General features: G+C 43.7%; 1 protein-coding gene across 1 annotated transcript in view; it reads left to right on the top strand.

Moving 5' to 3' along the window:
• The window catches only part of ABCA2 (ATP binding cassette subfamily A member 2), a 278,032-nt gene that overhangs the window by 155,020 nt on the left and 107,315 nt on the right, over nt 1-15,697 (top strand). Inside the window, exons 9-11 of the mRNA XM_077477138.1 lie at nt 5,571-5,908; nt 8,299-8,458; nt 11,497-11,625. Of these exons, the coding sequence (XP_077333264.1) occupies nt 5,571-5,908; nt 8,299-8,458; nt 11,497-11,625 (627 nt within the window). The remainder of the gene's footprint in view (nt 1-5,570; nt 5,909-8,298; nt 8,459-11,496; nt 11,626-15,697) is intronic.

Here is a 15,697-nt window from a genome sequence, read left to right as displayed (position 1 = left end):
CGCCGATAACAGCACACTCACTAAAGCAGACGGCACGTACGTGCCATTGCTTCATTGTGCATTTTACAATGACGTTAAGCCTTATTATAGGCTTACCTGTAGCAGAAAGTGGATTGTAAGGGTTTACAACCACTTTAACTGCTCGTCCACATCAGCATTGCAGTTGGCGAGGAAGTCAAGAGGAACATGGTTCCTCTATGGTTTTCTGGGTCATTGGGGAAGCTATCCAATTGGATGCTGCCACCCCATGTAACTCTGGCAGCCTTGGGTCAGGCAAAGCCTATATAAGGCCCTGGCTTCCAGGCTTGACATGGATAGATTAGGGACAGGTACCCGGCTGGTATGGGCAGAACTAGCAGCAGAGAAAGGTTCCGAATGAGGAGGGAAAGCGCAGGGCTTGCAACTTCTCTGGACATCTTCCTGCTTGGGCATGGGACAGCCAGACTACATTCTGCCTTTCCTAACAGTTGCTGTCGGCTCGGCTGAAATCTCCTCTCTACACAGTGCTGTCCTGTTAGTGTTCCTGGGTTAGGTTGTCTTCCCAACGGATTTATTGTGAACCAGTGGTGGCCTGCAATGCTGAGTCCAACTCCCTAATCTACATGCGAGGCTCCAGGTTTTTTTTTTTAAGCATGTGATTAGAGCCAGAGGCTCTAATAGGCTTCACAAGAGCACTGCGCTCTTAGCCCACCCAGTTGAGTGACAACAGCAAATCAATATTTCCTATTGTCTTCCTGATTCTCCTCCCTGCCAATCATGAAGCGGGTCTTGAGACCAGTCACCCAATTTACCGAAAGGAAAAGCGTTCCTATTGGCCGCCTAGGAAGAGGAGGGAGGAGACTCACGGTGGAAGTTGCCATGATGTGTGAGTGCAGGGTAGGTAACTGACTGGACTGGGGGGGTGCGGGGGTGAACCACCAGTACCACCAGCCCCCACTGTTGTGAACTGTCTGTGCATTATTTCCATACAAGTTCTTTCATTACACTTGGACTGTGTGTGTTATTGCCATTACACCCCACATACAACCCTTCTATACTTTACAACCAAGGAAGCTGCCATCTTAGCCTCTGTTTGGTCTGCAGTTGCCATGGTGCTACACATGCGACCAGCTATGACCTCAGCCATTTGATGGTTGAGGGAACAAGCAACTGTGACCGTTTTCATTCATGGTATGCCTTGAATGTAACTGTTTTAGTTCCTCTTTAAAGCAAACCTGTTTTGCCCATTCGGGGAAAAGCAACAGGTTTGCTTTAATCCCTCTCCCCTCTCCCCTCTCCTGTATATACTTTTCTTTTTTTTATTCCCATGCTGCTTGGTTTAGCACAAAGAAATATTGGGTATTTCCAGGTTTAGAGGACAATGTGATTCACTCCATGTGACAGCACTGGGCCAATCAGCACTGTCATACTTACGAGTCCAATTCCCTATGTAAGGTACACCTCTGGTGACTTGTAACTTACACTGGGCTATACTTTTGTTCTTGGAAGCTGCATGGAACAGAGTGGGAGCAAAGGAAGAAACACACTATATAACCAAAAGTATTGGGATGCCTGACTTTACACACACATGAACTTTAATGGCATTCCCAGTCTTAGTCCGTAGGGTTCAATATTGAGTTGGCCCACCCTTTGCAGCTATAACAGCTTCAACTATTCTGGGAAGGCTGTCCACAAGGTTTAGGAGTGTCTATGGGAATGTTTGACCATTCTTCCAAAAGTGCAGTCTCCGCTCTAATTCATCCCAAAGGTGTTCTATTGGGTTTAGGTCAGGACGAATCAAGTTCCTCCACCCCAACAGTAAAATCAGTCTGTATTTGCAGTAAAGCATGCTTGTTGTACTCACTGTGGATCCTAAGGGGTTAATCCTGCGTATTGTGTAAAAAGGCTATTCAATCCTGTATTCTTTTATCCTCCCTCCTCCCACTGTCCCCAATCCATCTGCTACTAGAACAGAGCTTTGGGGGCAAGCTGCACATGCACAGTTTGGTGTGTATTGCTAGAGAGTTTTTTTTCTGGGAGGGCGCATGTGATCAGCACTGTCCAGAGGGTCACGGCTCCTGCAGCCTCCTAAGGCCCCTTTCACACTGGGGCGGTTTTCAGGCGCTACAGCGCTAAAAATAGCGCCTGAAAAAAATGGCCCCTTTCACTCTGGCTTTCACACTGGAGTGGTGTGCTAGCAGGACGGTAGCCGCATCTTTGGAGCGGTGAAGGAGCGGTGTATTCACCGCTCCTAAACTGCTCCTACCCATTGAAATCAATGGGACAGCGCGGCTATACCGCCGGCAAAGCGCTGCTGCAGCGGTGCTTTGTGGGCGGTTTTAACCCTTTTTTGCCCGTTAGCGGGGGTTAAAACCACCCCGCTAGCGCCCGCAGACCGCCGCTAAAACGACGGTAAAGTGCCGTTAAAATATCGCCGGTAAAACTTTACCGCCGACGGCCACACCACCCCAGTGTGTAAGGGGCCTAAGACAGTCAAAATGAAAACTCCTCCTACAAGCTTTAAATAGACACTTAGACTCTTTTCACACTGGGGCATTTTTCAGGCATTTTTCAGGCGCTTTAGCTTTAAAAAAAAGCGCCTGTGAAGCGCTTGAAAGAAGCCTCATCTGCAATCCCAATATCAAAGCCCAAGTGCTCTAAAAGCCCTTTCACACTGCCAGCGCCCCGAAAAAAGGTTGGAAAGCGCCGCTTAAACTAGCAGCGCTTTACTAGCGTTTTTCGAGCGCTATTAGGGCGCTTTTAACCCCTGCTAGTGGGCAGATAAAGGGTTAAAAGCGCCCACAAAACGCTGCTGCCAAAATCGCTTTTCAGGCGCTTCCCATTGATTTCAATGGGAAGGGGCGCTTTAAAAGCTGTGTATTCACCGCTCCAAAAGCGCTGCAAAGAAGCTGCGTACAGGACTTTTTTTGACGCCCTGCCAGCACTCGGGCTTTTACATTGGGATTGCAGTTGCGGCTTCTTTCAGGCGCTTTGCAGGCGCTTTTTTTTAAAGCTAAAGCGCCTGAAAAACACCCCAGTGTGAAAAGGGATCTCAGTGTGAAAGCACTCAGGCTTTTACATTGGGATTGCAGTTGCGGCTTCTTTCAAGCGCTTTACAGGCGCTTTTTTTTAATGCTAAAGCACCTGAAAAACGCCTGAAAAACGCCCCAGTGTGAAAGGGGTCTTATAGAAATAATACGACTGCTATATTCTGCTGACGAGAAAAGGTATTTAGCAATTTATATTTAAAAAAAGAAATTTCATTTCCATGTTCTGTGTACTGTGGGAGACCAGATATAGTGAATGCAGGGTCCTGGTTTTGGTAACACTTTAAGTTTTTGACCCACATGTGGCATGTAAGGTCATAAATAGCTTGTGCCCCCTTAAATGGGATGCTTTTTAATCCAACTCTTTTCTTTTTCACACTGTTGAAGGGGTTGTAAGCAAGTGTTTTCACTCCTCCTTTCCACCAGATTATAGCCACAAGGAGAGAACTACATAGTGCTTTAATCTTTCAAAAGACATTTTGTTAATGCCCAATTCACAAATAATTCACTCACGCTTAAATGTGCATAAGCTCACTACTTGTTCTTAACCCTAAAATATATTTGCCAATATTCTGCCACTACTAAATACCACACTTCTGTTTTCTGTCTGGTGTGATGATGTCAGCCAAGCGCTCCATCCCAACTTATTTCGTCACGGGATCATGTGACTTGGGAATCTTGTTTTGTTTTATTAAGAAAAAGTATGTGATATATACTCATATTCCAGAAGTAGTGCTAAAATAAATTGTTATCACCGTGAAAAAACATATTTCCCACCATGTATACCAAATTATTGATATTATAAACTTAAATGAATGTAAAAAGCAATGGTAAGAAACAAATGTATATAGTCCAAAATTAGATGAGAAACCGATGGTTGAATATAGAGGCAGGAGGATAAGAAAATAAAACTTCAGTCCTCTTAGGTGACACCGCACACAGCACCCTCAGGATATGAAACAAGTGCACCAAGGAAAGAATCCTCCACCACTAGATCCAGTGAGGCTTACCAGCTAGCCAGATCTCTTTTTAAGGAGATCAAACGTGCCTGCAAATTTAACCCTCAGTCCGGACCTTTGTATCATGATACACTGCTGGTGTCTCCGATCTGTATAGCTCCTCCTTTGAGCGTCTCTCATCCCAGCCGCATTGATTTAATGGGATAAAACAAACAGAAGAGGTCCCATAGCGCAACTCCACAAAAGACTTTTATTAAAACATAAAAAATCAAGATTTCAAACTCGCAATTTAGCCGTATACAAGCGTGTGCGTAAAATAACGAGCCGGCCGGCTCTCTCTCTTTCTCACTGCCCGTCCTTCCTAGACCAATGGGGAATGGCGGTGATGTCAGCACGCCACTCAACCCAAAGTCGTTTAGTCAAAAATGACTTCTTCCTGGGGTACGGGCGGCGCGCTGATCCACCGCCTTAAGTATACAATGACTACAATTGTAAACGCCCACTTCTGAGCTTCTGGTTCACTCTCCCAATTCACCATTTTAGAATAGGGCAACAGTGCCCTGATCCACAGATATATACTATAGAATGTCATAAGAGGGAAAAAAACGCTTCGTATTCTCGTGGATAAATTCCGTTATATGTAACCTCCACAGACAAATGTGTATAACTCAAATGGGGGCATCCAACTCTCATTGTTCGATTCACACATATTAATACACCATTTTGAAAAAGGGCTAATGCCCAAAGTTGGCATACAAAGACATGTTAAATAGCCTATCTCCTCTATATATAAATTATAACTATAATACTTTGAACACCAAAATTATAACTATATCTATTCTATAAAAACATAATTATTTCTATTTTGATCATTGGAATTCAGTTATACCACCCATTTGTAAGGGCATAGATTATACAAATTTGAACGACCAACAGTAAAAATTATATAAAATTATAAACATAATGTTTGAATCAAAATAATTGTGAATGTAAATAATTCATAAAATCACAATTATTTAGTTGTAAACTTTAGGTCAACTCCCCCACAATTTGATTGCAAGGTGCAAATTATCTGAATAGAAGTAGCCTTAGATCAAAATTCTGACCTCTATTCCATCATAAATGGAACTTACCAACACCTTTTATAGTTATAACTCTACATTCAGTTAAAAATTGTATACATATCAAATGTGCTGTGCATACATGTTTCCTCTAAGATATGTTCAAATATATTTCTCACATCTATCTTTTAATGAAAGGATGATGCCGGTTAGAGAAATATATTAAAGAGAAAACCGTTTATTTATAAAAATTAAAATTAAAAGACAAACTGCCATTAATATTTTAATTCAATCTCAATCAGTACCTATAGGTATCTAAATGTCATATAAATCCCACCTTCCTCAAAGGTATTTATCCTAACCCAGGAACTCAGAAATGGTTCACAATACACAGGCCTAACTATTATCTATAAAAGCATTTACATCATTGTTTTGTTTTATACTGGGTTTTGGATCAGCAGCACAAAGGGGTGTTTTGGAATTTGTCATTATTTTGTTTTAAACAAGTCTCTGTTGTATTACAGCTTCGTCTGGATGAGGTAAATGCCACTGAAACCCAGCACAGGCTGCGCTCTCTCCTGGAAGATCTGCTTCAAGTAGAGAAGATCCTAAAGGATGTGGATATCCTCTCAGCACTGGCCAAGTTGTTACCGAAGGGGGCCTGCGCTAGCAAGAGTGCCCCAACGCCTATCAATTCTACCAGCTGGAATTTCAACTCCACTGGCAGTTCCAACTCTACAGCAGAGGGTGAGGATGGCAAGACCCAGGAGCGCGAACCAGATGAAGAAAACCCACGTAGCCAATTCTCAGCCTTTGTCCAGCTATGGGCTGGCCTACAGCCCATCCTATGTGGCATCAACCGGTCAGTGCCAGATATATCATTTGTAACAAGGGTGTATGTTCTATATCAGGAACGTGACAATCGATGATACTGTATTTCTTAACTGAGATAACCTCATTATTCATAGCTTCATAACCTCATCATAACTTCAAATGCACATTTACCTTTGCTCCTTGGAAGAAATAAAAAAAATTCCCTGAGTAGTCATCATCTACTAGGTTCATGCTGAAAAGTGTATGATGCAATGCTAATCCACGTTTCCCTATCCAAATATTTCAACATATCCATATACCTCCGGGACCAAAGGTTACACTGCCCAAGTCACCGCATTATTTTTCACTGCTGCTGCTCCCTACAGGCATCAGAATCCTGCTAATGTATCAGGCTTGGCAATAAAAAAGAAAAAGCTAGATATTGTCCTCTGTGGCCAGGTCTGATACAAGACCAGCTTTTTCAAGACTTTATTTCCATGGTAACTGGTTGCCGTTGTGTTTTTGCACTGCTGTCAAAGTGATTCTAAAGGCTGAAGGTTTTTTACCTCAATGCATTTTCTGTACAGTTCTCCCCAGCCCCTCCTTATACTAACCTGAGCCCGATCTCGATCCAGCGATGTGCATGAGAGCAGAGAATCTCATTGGCTTAGACACGGCAGCAGAAGCCAATGGCTCCCACTGCTGTCAATCACAACCAATGAGGGTGCAGTAAAAAGGGCAGAGAACTGTGTGTCTTATGGAGCAAGCCCACACAAGTTCCTCCATAGCAAGTGGCTTGCTCTGGGGGCACTCAGCAGGGGGAAGGAGACAGGAGTGCTGGCGGGGGACTCGAGAAGAGGAACATCAGGGCTGCTCTGTGCAAAATGATTGCACAGAGCAGGTAAGTGTAACATATTTGTTATTTTTTTTTTAAATAAACCTTAATACTTTACAACCACTTAAGAAGAAAGTGTGGGATCCTAGACTTCTCTTTTAAAGGTGCGCTTATCCTTTGATTTGTGATGTATATCGCATCCTTCCATATTTATGTACCTGTGGAACCCTCAAGTGTGGTAAACCCTTTATAAAGTTTGGTACATGCAAGTAGAATTCCATTTGAAATGAAGTCATTCATTAAAGCATTCTTCCTTTGCAATATTGAGCCAACTTGGTAAACAGTTCAATCTCTGTATTTGCAGACAATACTAAGCTAAGCAGGGTAATAACGTCTCCGCAGGATGTGGAAACCTTGCAAAAAGATCTGAACAAATTAATGGAGTGGGCAACTACATGGCAAATGAGGTTCAATGTAGAAAAATTTTAAATAATGCATTTGGGTGGCAAAAATATGAATGCAATCTATACACTGGGGGGAGAACCTCTGGAGGAATCTAGGATGGAAAAAGGACCTGGTGGTCCTAGTAGATGATAGGCTCAGCAAGGGCATGCAATGCCAAGCTGCTGCTAACAAAGCAAACAGAGTATTGGCATGCATTAAAAAGAGGATAAATTCCAGAGATAAAACGATAATTCTCCCGCTCTACAAGACTCTGGTCCGGCCGCACCTGGAGTATACTGTCCAGTTCTGGGCTCCAGTCCTCAGGAAGGATGTACTGGAAATGGAGCGAGTACAAAGAAGGACAACAAAGCTAATAAAGGGTCTGGAGGATATTAATTATGAGGAAAGGTTGTGAGCACTGAACTTATTCTCTTTAGAGAAGTGACGCTTGAGAGGGGATATGATTTCAATTTACAAATACCATACTGGTGATGGTGACCCCACAATAGGGATAAAACTTTGTTGCGGAAGGGAGTTTAACAAAACAAGTGGCCACTCATTAAGATTAGAAGAAAAGAGGTTTAACCTTATACTGCGTAGAGGGTTCTTTACTGTAAGAGCGGCAAGGATGTGAAATTCCCTTCCACAGGGGTGGTCTCAGCGGGGACCATCAATAGTTTCAAGAAACTATTTGATAAGCATCTGAATGACCGCAACATACAGAGATATACAATGTAATACTGACATATAATCACACAGATAGGTTGGACTTGATGGACTTGGGTCTGTTTTCTGCCTCACCTACTATGTAACTTATTTCATTCAACCTGGTATATGAATGGAATCCCAGACATATTTAAACAGATTTCATTACAATATGTATGATTTTTAAAACCACATTTACAGTTAGAATTTCATCCATTCAAACAAAACTTTCATTCTGCATTTTTAGTTTTCTTGTCTGTATGGTTAAAAACAAATGTTGCTTTGACCCCACTAACCATTAGTAAATTGCACAGAAGTTCCAAAATCAATCTTTTTCAAACAATATTCTACTTCTTTGTACCCACCATAAGAGTATGGAACAAAGACTTTTAATAAAAAAAAATGATCTAGGCATCATCTTTACGGCAAGCTTCTTTTTTTGATGGGTCCTTTAGAACTATCGAGCCGGAAGCCCTAAAACAGGGAAACATGAGCTCTTTGGGATTCACCAATAAGGAACAGAGAAACTTGGGGCTCCTCGTACACCTGATGACCAGCAATCCCAAGATCCTTTACTCTCCAGTGGGGACAGAAGTTGACAAAGTTATTCGGAAGGTGGGTATAGTAACAGTTTCATATACTATATGTATTGGTTTCCTAAAAGATGTATATGTATATATAATATATATATATATATATATATATATATATATATATATATATATATTTTTTTTTTTTTTATTGTAACTATTTCTTACAAGTTTGTTTTGTTGAGGTTAAAAAAAAAAAAAAAAAAAAAAACTTTATATTTTCACTGTAAGGATTTTGGTAATTTTGCAGATCTTGCCTGCTATTTTTCTGTAACTATACAAGTAGGCCTTGTCGGTGCCTACAGAAAGGTAATGCTTTTAATGTTAATGGCTAAGTTTACCTTTGTTCACCTTCCTTTTCTTTTTTTTTTTAATTCCAGATCCCCTACATACCAATATAGCTTTAATGTACTTATTTAGCAAAAATAAAACGGCTTTCTATTGATTTTATATCAGCTTACCTTGTTCTCTTCATAGCTGTTTAACCACTTAACCACCCGCCCACCATCAAATGACGGCTGGGTGTTGCCGCTTTCTCATGCTCCCGACGGTGCCATGTTGCTAGGACAGGGCGCGACCCCGATCTGTGGAAAGAGCCGTGTGATCGGCTGTGTCCAATCACACGGAGATGCCGGTAATCGGCGCTCCTCGCCTCACACTGACAGAGTGTGAGGAGAGGAGAGAAAAGAAAAGTCCTGGACAGCTGCACACCGCTGAAGGCATCTTTATTGATATATTAAAATCCAATACAGTCACTTCATATGCAAAAGAAACAGGGAGAAGAAGCTAAAGTGTTTCACACCGTGTAGTGGTGCTCAATCATAGCCACTATGGCCCCGTTCACACTGGGGCGGTGCGGGCTTTGGCAGTAAAGCGCCGCTATTTTTAGCGGCGCTTTACCGTCGTTTTAGCGGCGGTCTGCGCCCGTTAGGTGGTTTTAACCCCCGCTAGCGGGCGAAAAAGGGTTCAAACCACCCACAAAGTGCGGCTGCAGCGGCGCTTTGCCGGCGGTATAGCCGCGCTGTCCCATTGATTTCACTGCTCCTTTCACCGCTCCAAAGATGCGGCTAGCAGGACTTTTTTCACCGTCCTGCTAGCGCACCGCTCCAGTGTGAAAGCCCTCGGGCTTTCACACTGGAGTGAAAGGGGCCGGTTTTTACAGGCGCTATTTTTAGCGCTGTAGCACCTGAAAACTGCCCCAGTGTGAAAGGGGCCTGCACGGTGTCATACAACACTCTACCCAAATTACATTTTTATCATTTTTTTCCCCACAAATAGAGCTTTCTTTTGGTAGTATTTGATCACCTCTGCGGTTCTTATTTTTTGTTAAAAAACATTTTTTAAAAAGACAGAATTTAAAAAAAATATTTATTTTTTTATTTTTTTAAATATTTTGTTATAAAAATTTTAAAACGGGTAATTTTTCTCCTTTCTTGATGTACGCTGATGAGGCGGCAGTGAAGGGCACTGATGGGTGGCAGTAATGGGCACTGATTGGTGGCAATAATGGGCACTGATAGGCAGCACTGCTAGGCTGTTGATTGGCACCACTAGTGGGCATTGATGGGTAGCACATGTGGGCATTAATAGGTGGCACTCATGGGCATTGATAGGTGGCACTGTTGGGCACTGTCAAGTGGCAATGGCACAGATGAGGCATAATTGCCTCTTCCTCTTCGGGACCGATGTCCCTTGCAGATGAGGCGGTGATCGCCTTAAACTATTACTGAGCTTTTGTTTACATCATGTGATCAGCTGTCATTGGCTGACAGCTGATCACATGGTACGGGGCCAGGACCAGCCCCTTACTTGGATCGGTAATCACCCGAGTCTCAGAGACTCGGTGATCATAGTGCGCTCAGCGCGCGACCTGCAGGGAGCGTGCACAGGGAAGGCGGTCATATGGGGGCCTCCCGGAAATTCAGGTCCGCGCTGTGGCTGTCACTAAAAGTGTCACCTGCTCATTCAAAGAATAGCCTCATACCTGTTACACCATAAAATATATTTTGTTCAAAGTTCAGTGACATAATGATGCAATAATCCAGTTTATGAGACAGTTGTTCATTATTCTGTAATAGAATGGCAGGGTTATAACTTTCCCAAGATCAAGGGTCTGGCTCCAGGGCTGTCACACTCATCTTTCCTTCTCTACTTGGGTCACTGACCCAGAACATGAACATGTACCCACCTAGTGTCAGTACAACTGGCAGGCACATATTTGTTCTGGGTTGGCAGCTCATTAAGCAGTGAAAGAAAACCAGCATAGAGATAAATATGCTGCCATCCTCCTTGTAAAAATTGTAGCAGCCTGGCTGTCTCTTGTTCCAATACTTTCTAAATTAATGACCTGGAGCAAGCATGCAGCCAGTGAAGTCAGACTGAAATCAGAACTCCTGATCAACAGGCTTGTTCTAGGGGAGTGACTCAAAGTATTGAAGTCATTGGATTAGCATGACAGAGAAAGGATATGTCAGTAAAGGCATCCTTGAAAGTGGTTTTAAACCTCAGACATGAAATATGATCAAAGCATATCCCTTTATAGTGTGTACGTGTCTCAATTAAGAGTGCCAAGTGTCATTTCTGCTGCCTCCTTCCTCTGCTATCAGCATGAGTCACTTCTGAAAAGTTTACTGACACCAAGAGAAAAATGGTGACAGGTGGGGGCCCAACATCATACAGTCTGTGACTGATAGCCTCAGCTCTGTTCTGTGTGCTGTGTGAAGAGGGGGTGTCCCTTCCCTCCAGTCAGCTGTCAGAGCTCTCCTCACTGAGCTCTGCAGTGTGTCATTTCAGCTCTCTGACCCTTTTTTCTGACAGCTAAGACAAGCTTTATAAATTCTAGACTTCAAATTGATGCAGAGAAGACTGCAGATGTCAGATGCAATTTATGTAGGATGATTTGTTTCAACTCTGTGTATAATCTGAGGACAATCACTGAGTATATGTAAGGATTTACAACCACTTTATTCTCTCGGTCCATATGAGCTGTCATAGGCTGTCATAATATCTTCCCTGGTTCCCAAGCCACAGTAATATCATTGATCCTGCTTTTCCATTTAACAGGCAAATGAGACGTTTGCATTTGTGGGCAATGTGACTCAGTATGCCAGGATGTGGATGAATATTTCAGCAGAGATCCGCAGCCTTCTGGAAGATGGCGTGCTGCAACAGCGCATTCAGTGGTTGCAACAGGTGAGCAAACATTACTAAGCTCCTAAGGATCGCCTTATTCCATTATTTCAACATTGAAAAAGTCTCAGACGCCGCAGTGATCTGCTTGTAAAGTGTAACCGCGGGCAAAATAATAAAATGACTCATATGCTGCAGTCTGTCACTAGCATTACTAGATCAGCTTTTTGTTTTTCTGAGTCCCCCATAGCAATGTTTTATTGCCTTTTTGAGCCTGCCGGTATTTCCATTATTTTCCCACTTCCTGTAATGGACAACAATGTTTCTTCTGCAGTAAAATCACACAGCAGTGATGTCACCCTGTAGACTGCGCTATCTCCGTGGACTACAATACACCTCCACCCTATGTTATGGAGAGTGGGAGGTGTTATATAGTCCTACACATTACCTAGGAGAAGCAGCATTGTTATCCTAGGTACAGCATGATTGTCACCCTAGGACAGGCAATGTGTTCCCAGCAGAATCACCAGGGTAAAAAAAAGGGGGGAAAAAAATGTGAAAAATAAACAAATTCAGCCGACACATCTAAGGAAAGGTAGGCTACAATACATTAAATTTTTGTTTTTGGGTTTAGGTACCCTTTAACCACTTCAGCCCTGGAAAAATTTACCCCCTTCCTGACTAGAGCACTTTTTGTGATTTGGCACTGCATCACCTTGACTGACAATTGCGCGGCCATGTGACGTGCCTCCCAAACAAAATTGATGTCCTTTTTTTTCCCCACAGATAGAGCTTTCTTTTGGTGGTATTTGATCACCCCTGCGGTTTTAATTTTTTGCACTATAAACAGAAAAAAAGCGACAATTTTGAAAAAATTCATTCTTTTTTACATTTTGCTATAATAAATATCCCCCAAAAATATATATAAAACCTTTTTTTTTTCCTCAGTTTAGGCCGATACGTATTCTACATATTTTTAGTAAACAAAATTGCAATAAGTGTTTATTGATTGGCGTGTGCGAAAGTTATAGCGTTTATAAAATAGGTGATAGTTTTTTAGCATTTTTATTCATTTTATTCATTTTTTTTTACTAGTAATGGCAGCAATCAGCAAATTTTTAGCGTCACTGCGACATTATGGTGGACACATCAGACATTTCTGACACATTTTTGGGACCATTGTCATTTATACAGTAATCGATGCTATACAAATACACTGATTCCTGTGTAAATGACCCTGGCAGTGAAGGGGTTAACCACTAGGGGGCAGTGTAGGGGTTAAGTGTGTACGTCACTGATCTCTGCTCCCGATGACAGGGAGCAGAGATCAGTGACACTGTAACTAGGCAGAACGGGGAGATGCTTGTTTACATTAGCATCTTCCCGTTCTTCCTCCCCTGGAGACGATCGCGGGTATCCATGACCCGACTCTCAGGGCTTGCCGCAAGCGCCTGCTGACTGTCTCTTAAAGGGCAAAGTACAGGTAGGCGATTCTGCCTGTACGAGCCCTTCTGCCGACATATATCGGTGTGAGGCGGTCGGCAAACGGTTAAAGCAGAACTAAACTTCCCTGTCCTTTTCAGCCATGGAAGCCTTCTTAAGGTTTTGGTACACACTACATACACACTATTCGATTTTCTGCTGATTTTTGTCTTCAGATTTACCAAAACCATATAATATGAGGTCAAACTTTAAGAGTTTTAATTTGTATGCAATCAGGCAGGCCCTTGCACTACATGGTATTTTTGTTTTTTTGTTTTGAAAAAGAACGTTTATTGAGCATGTAAAATACATAAGACGATAGAAACACATGTAGGGTGCAACATGCACCAAATACAAGGATAAAACAGCTGTTAATAGTAGTACGGACTGAGAAAATAATCCTTTGTTTACAGGCATAATAGTACATTTACAATAGTGGTATGGTGTGTTCAGGGAGTGGATGGGGAGAGGACCTCAGAAAATAAGGGTCGTGAGCAGATACATGGTATATGTTGCATGAGGCCGTTTAGAGGGGGGAGCACTGGACCGTCAGCCGGGGACAGGGATCCCCCCTTCGCCTGTGGGGGTCAACCTGTCTTATCGTACAGGTTCCTGGTAGTTTTTGGGGAACGGAGCAGCTTCAGATTACAATTGTTCCGTACAGGTATCAGAGTCCCCCACCCACTTATCCCATATCTTGGCAAATTTGCCCGGGCATCCTCTATGTTTATACAGCAATTTTTTATAGGGGAGAATAGCATTGACAGCTGCCTTCCATTTCCAGGCAGTGGCGGGTGATGGGCTCATCCAGGTGCGGGCTATCAGCATCCTGGCGAAAAATAGAGTCTCTTGCAGGAAAGTGGTCGGGATCCTTGTCTCCTCGGGTATGAGAAGAATTCCTAGTAAACATTGACGGGGGCAGAGTGTCAGTGGGGAGCCTATGTGGTCATGGAGGAATTCAACAATCTGTTTCCAGTAATCCTGCAGTATGGGACATGACCATATGAGATGGTAGAACGTGGCCTGGGGATCACCGCATTTGGGGCATGCCGGGTCTTGGTCGGGCCTAAATTTGGACAGCCGTATGGGGGTTAGGTATGATCTGTGGAGCATATAGAGGTGTGTGAGTCTGTCTGAAAGTTTAGGGGAAACCAGCTTGAGAGCATTCAGTGCAATGTCCCAGTCCCCGTCCTCGAGAACCCCCACATCCGCCTCCCATCTGGTCTTAAGTCGATATGCACGTATAGTGGCCCCCGGCGTAAGTAGGTTGTTGTAGAAGAAAGAAATCATTTTCTTAGGATCGTCCCCTACGACCACGGTCACAAGCGGAAACGTCTCAAGTTTGGGGGTAGGGGTTCCGAATTGGGAGTTAAGGGCATGGCGAAGCTGAAGGTATCGGAAGAGCATTTGGTTGGGGAGGTCAAAGTCGTCTTTGAGGGCTTGGAAGGGTCTGATAGTTCCGTTGGTGATGACCTGGGACAGAAAAATAATGCCCTTGGCCAACCACAGAGAGCAGTCAGGGATGTTAAGTAATTCAGGGAGCAAGGGGTTATCCCAAAGGGGGGTGTGGGATGAAAACCTGGGGGCTCCAGTAATGGAAGTAGCCTGTTGCCAGACCAAGCAATGGTGGGACAACATGTCACTCCCCAGGGAGGGAAGTCTTTGAGGGCCGCACATGAGGAGACGGAACGGATGTGTGACCTGGGCCGAGTGCGGGAAACACACCAAGGTGGTATAGCAATCTCTGTCAGACTGATTAAAGTAGTAAAAATGGGACAATTGGGAGGCTAGATAGTAATAGTAAAGGTCTGGTAGGGCAGTGCCGCCCAGATGGGAGGGACATTTCAGAGCGCTCCAGGAGAGCTTGTGTTGGGATGAGCCCCAAACAAACGTGTTGATGAGGGCCTCCAGGGATTTAAAGGTTCTAAGTGGGATGCGCAGGGGAGCGTGCCAGAACATATAGAGCAGTTTGGGGAGGAGGATCATTTTGACCAAATTTACACGGCCCATCACCCCAAGGGGGAGACGGAACCAAGCCTGAGTTTTGTGTTTAAGGAGGGCGAATAAGGGTTCTATGTTTAAGGTGGTGTAATCTGTCAATGATCGTGAGCATTGTACTCCCAAATACTTTATCAGACTTGCTCTGACCAGGGGTAATGCCGCCTGGTCAGCAGAGGGGGCTCCCAGATCTAAGGGAAGGATCTGGGACTTGGACCAATTAATCCGTAGCCCAGAGTATTCCTCTAACTGCTCTATCAGCCGCAGGGCCACCATCAAAGAGGAACCCGAGTCTTCTAGATATAGCAACATATCGTCTGCATACAGACTTAGGGTTTCCGTTAATGGGCCCGACGCAGACCTCTAATGTGCAGGTGATCACGGATAGCAATGGCCAGCGGTTCAACCACCAGGGCATATAAGAGGGGAGACAGTGGGCATCCTTGGCGAGTTCCCCGGGACAGGGGAAAGGAGTCTGAGACCCTACCGTTGACCTGGATCCGGGCAGTGGGAGCTCTATATAGAAGCTGAAGTCATTTGATGAAATTAGGGCCGAAGCCAAAGTTGGTCAAACACTCCCATAAGTAACTCCATTCAACAGAGTCGAACGCCTTCGCGGCATTGAGGCACACCACTACCTGTGATCCAGTGTTGT

Source organism: Lithobates pipiens, unplaced genomic scaffold, assembly GCF_037356315.1.
Source record: "Lithobates pipiens isolate NorthernLeopardFrog02 unplaced genomic scaffold, aLitPip1_a1.2 Scaffold_1, whole genome shotgun sequence".
Lineage (NCBI taxonomy): Eukaryota > Metazoa > Chordata > Amphibia > Anura > Ranidae > Lithobates > Lithobates pipiens.
This window is presented reverse-complemented; position numbering and strand designations above follow the sequence as displayed.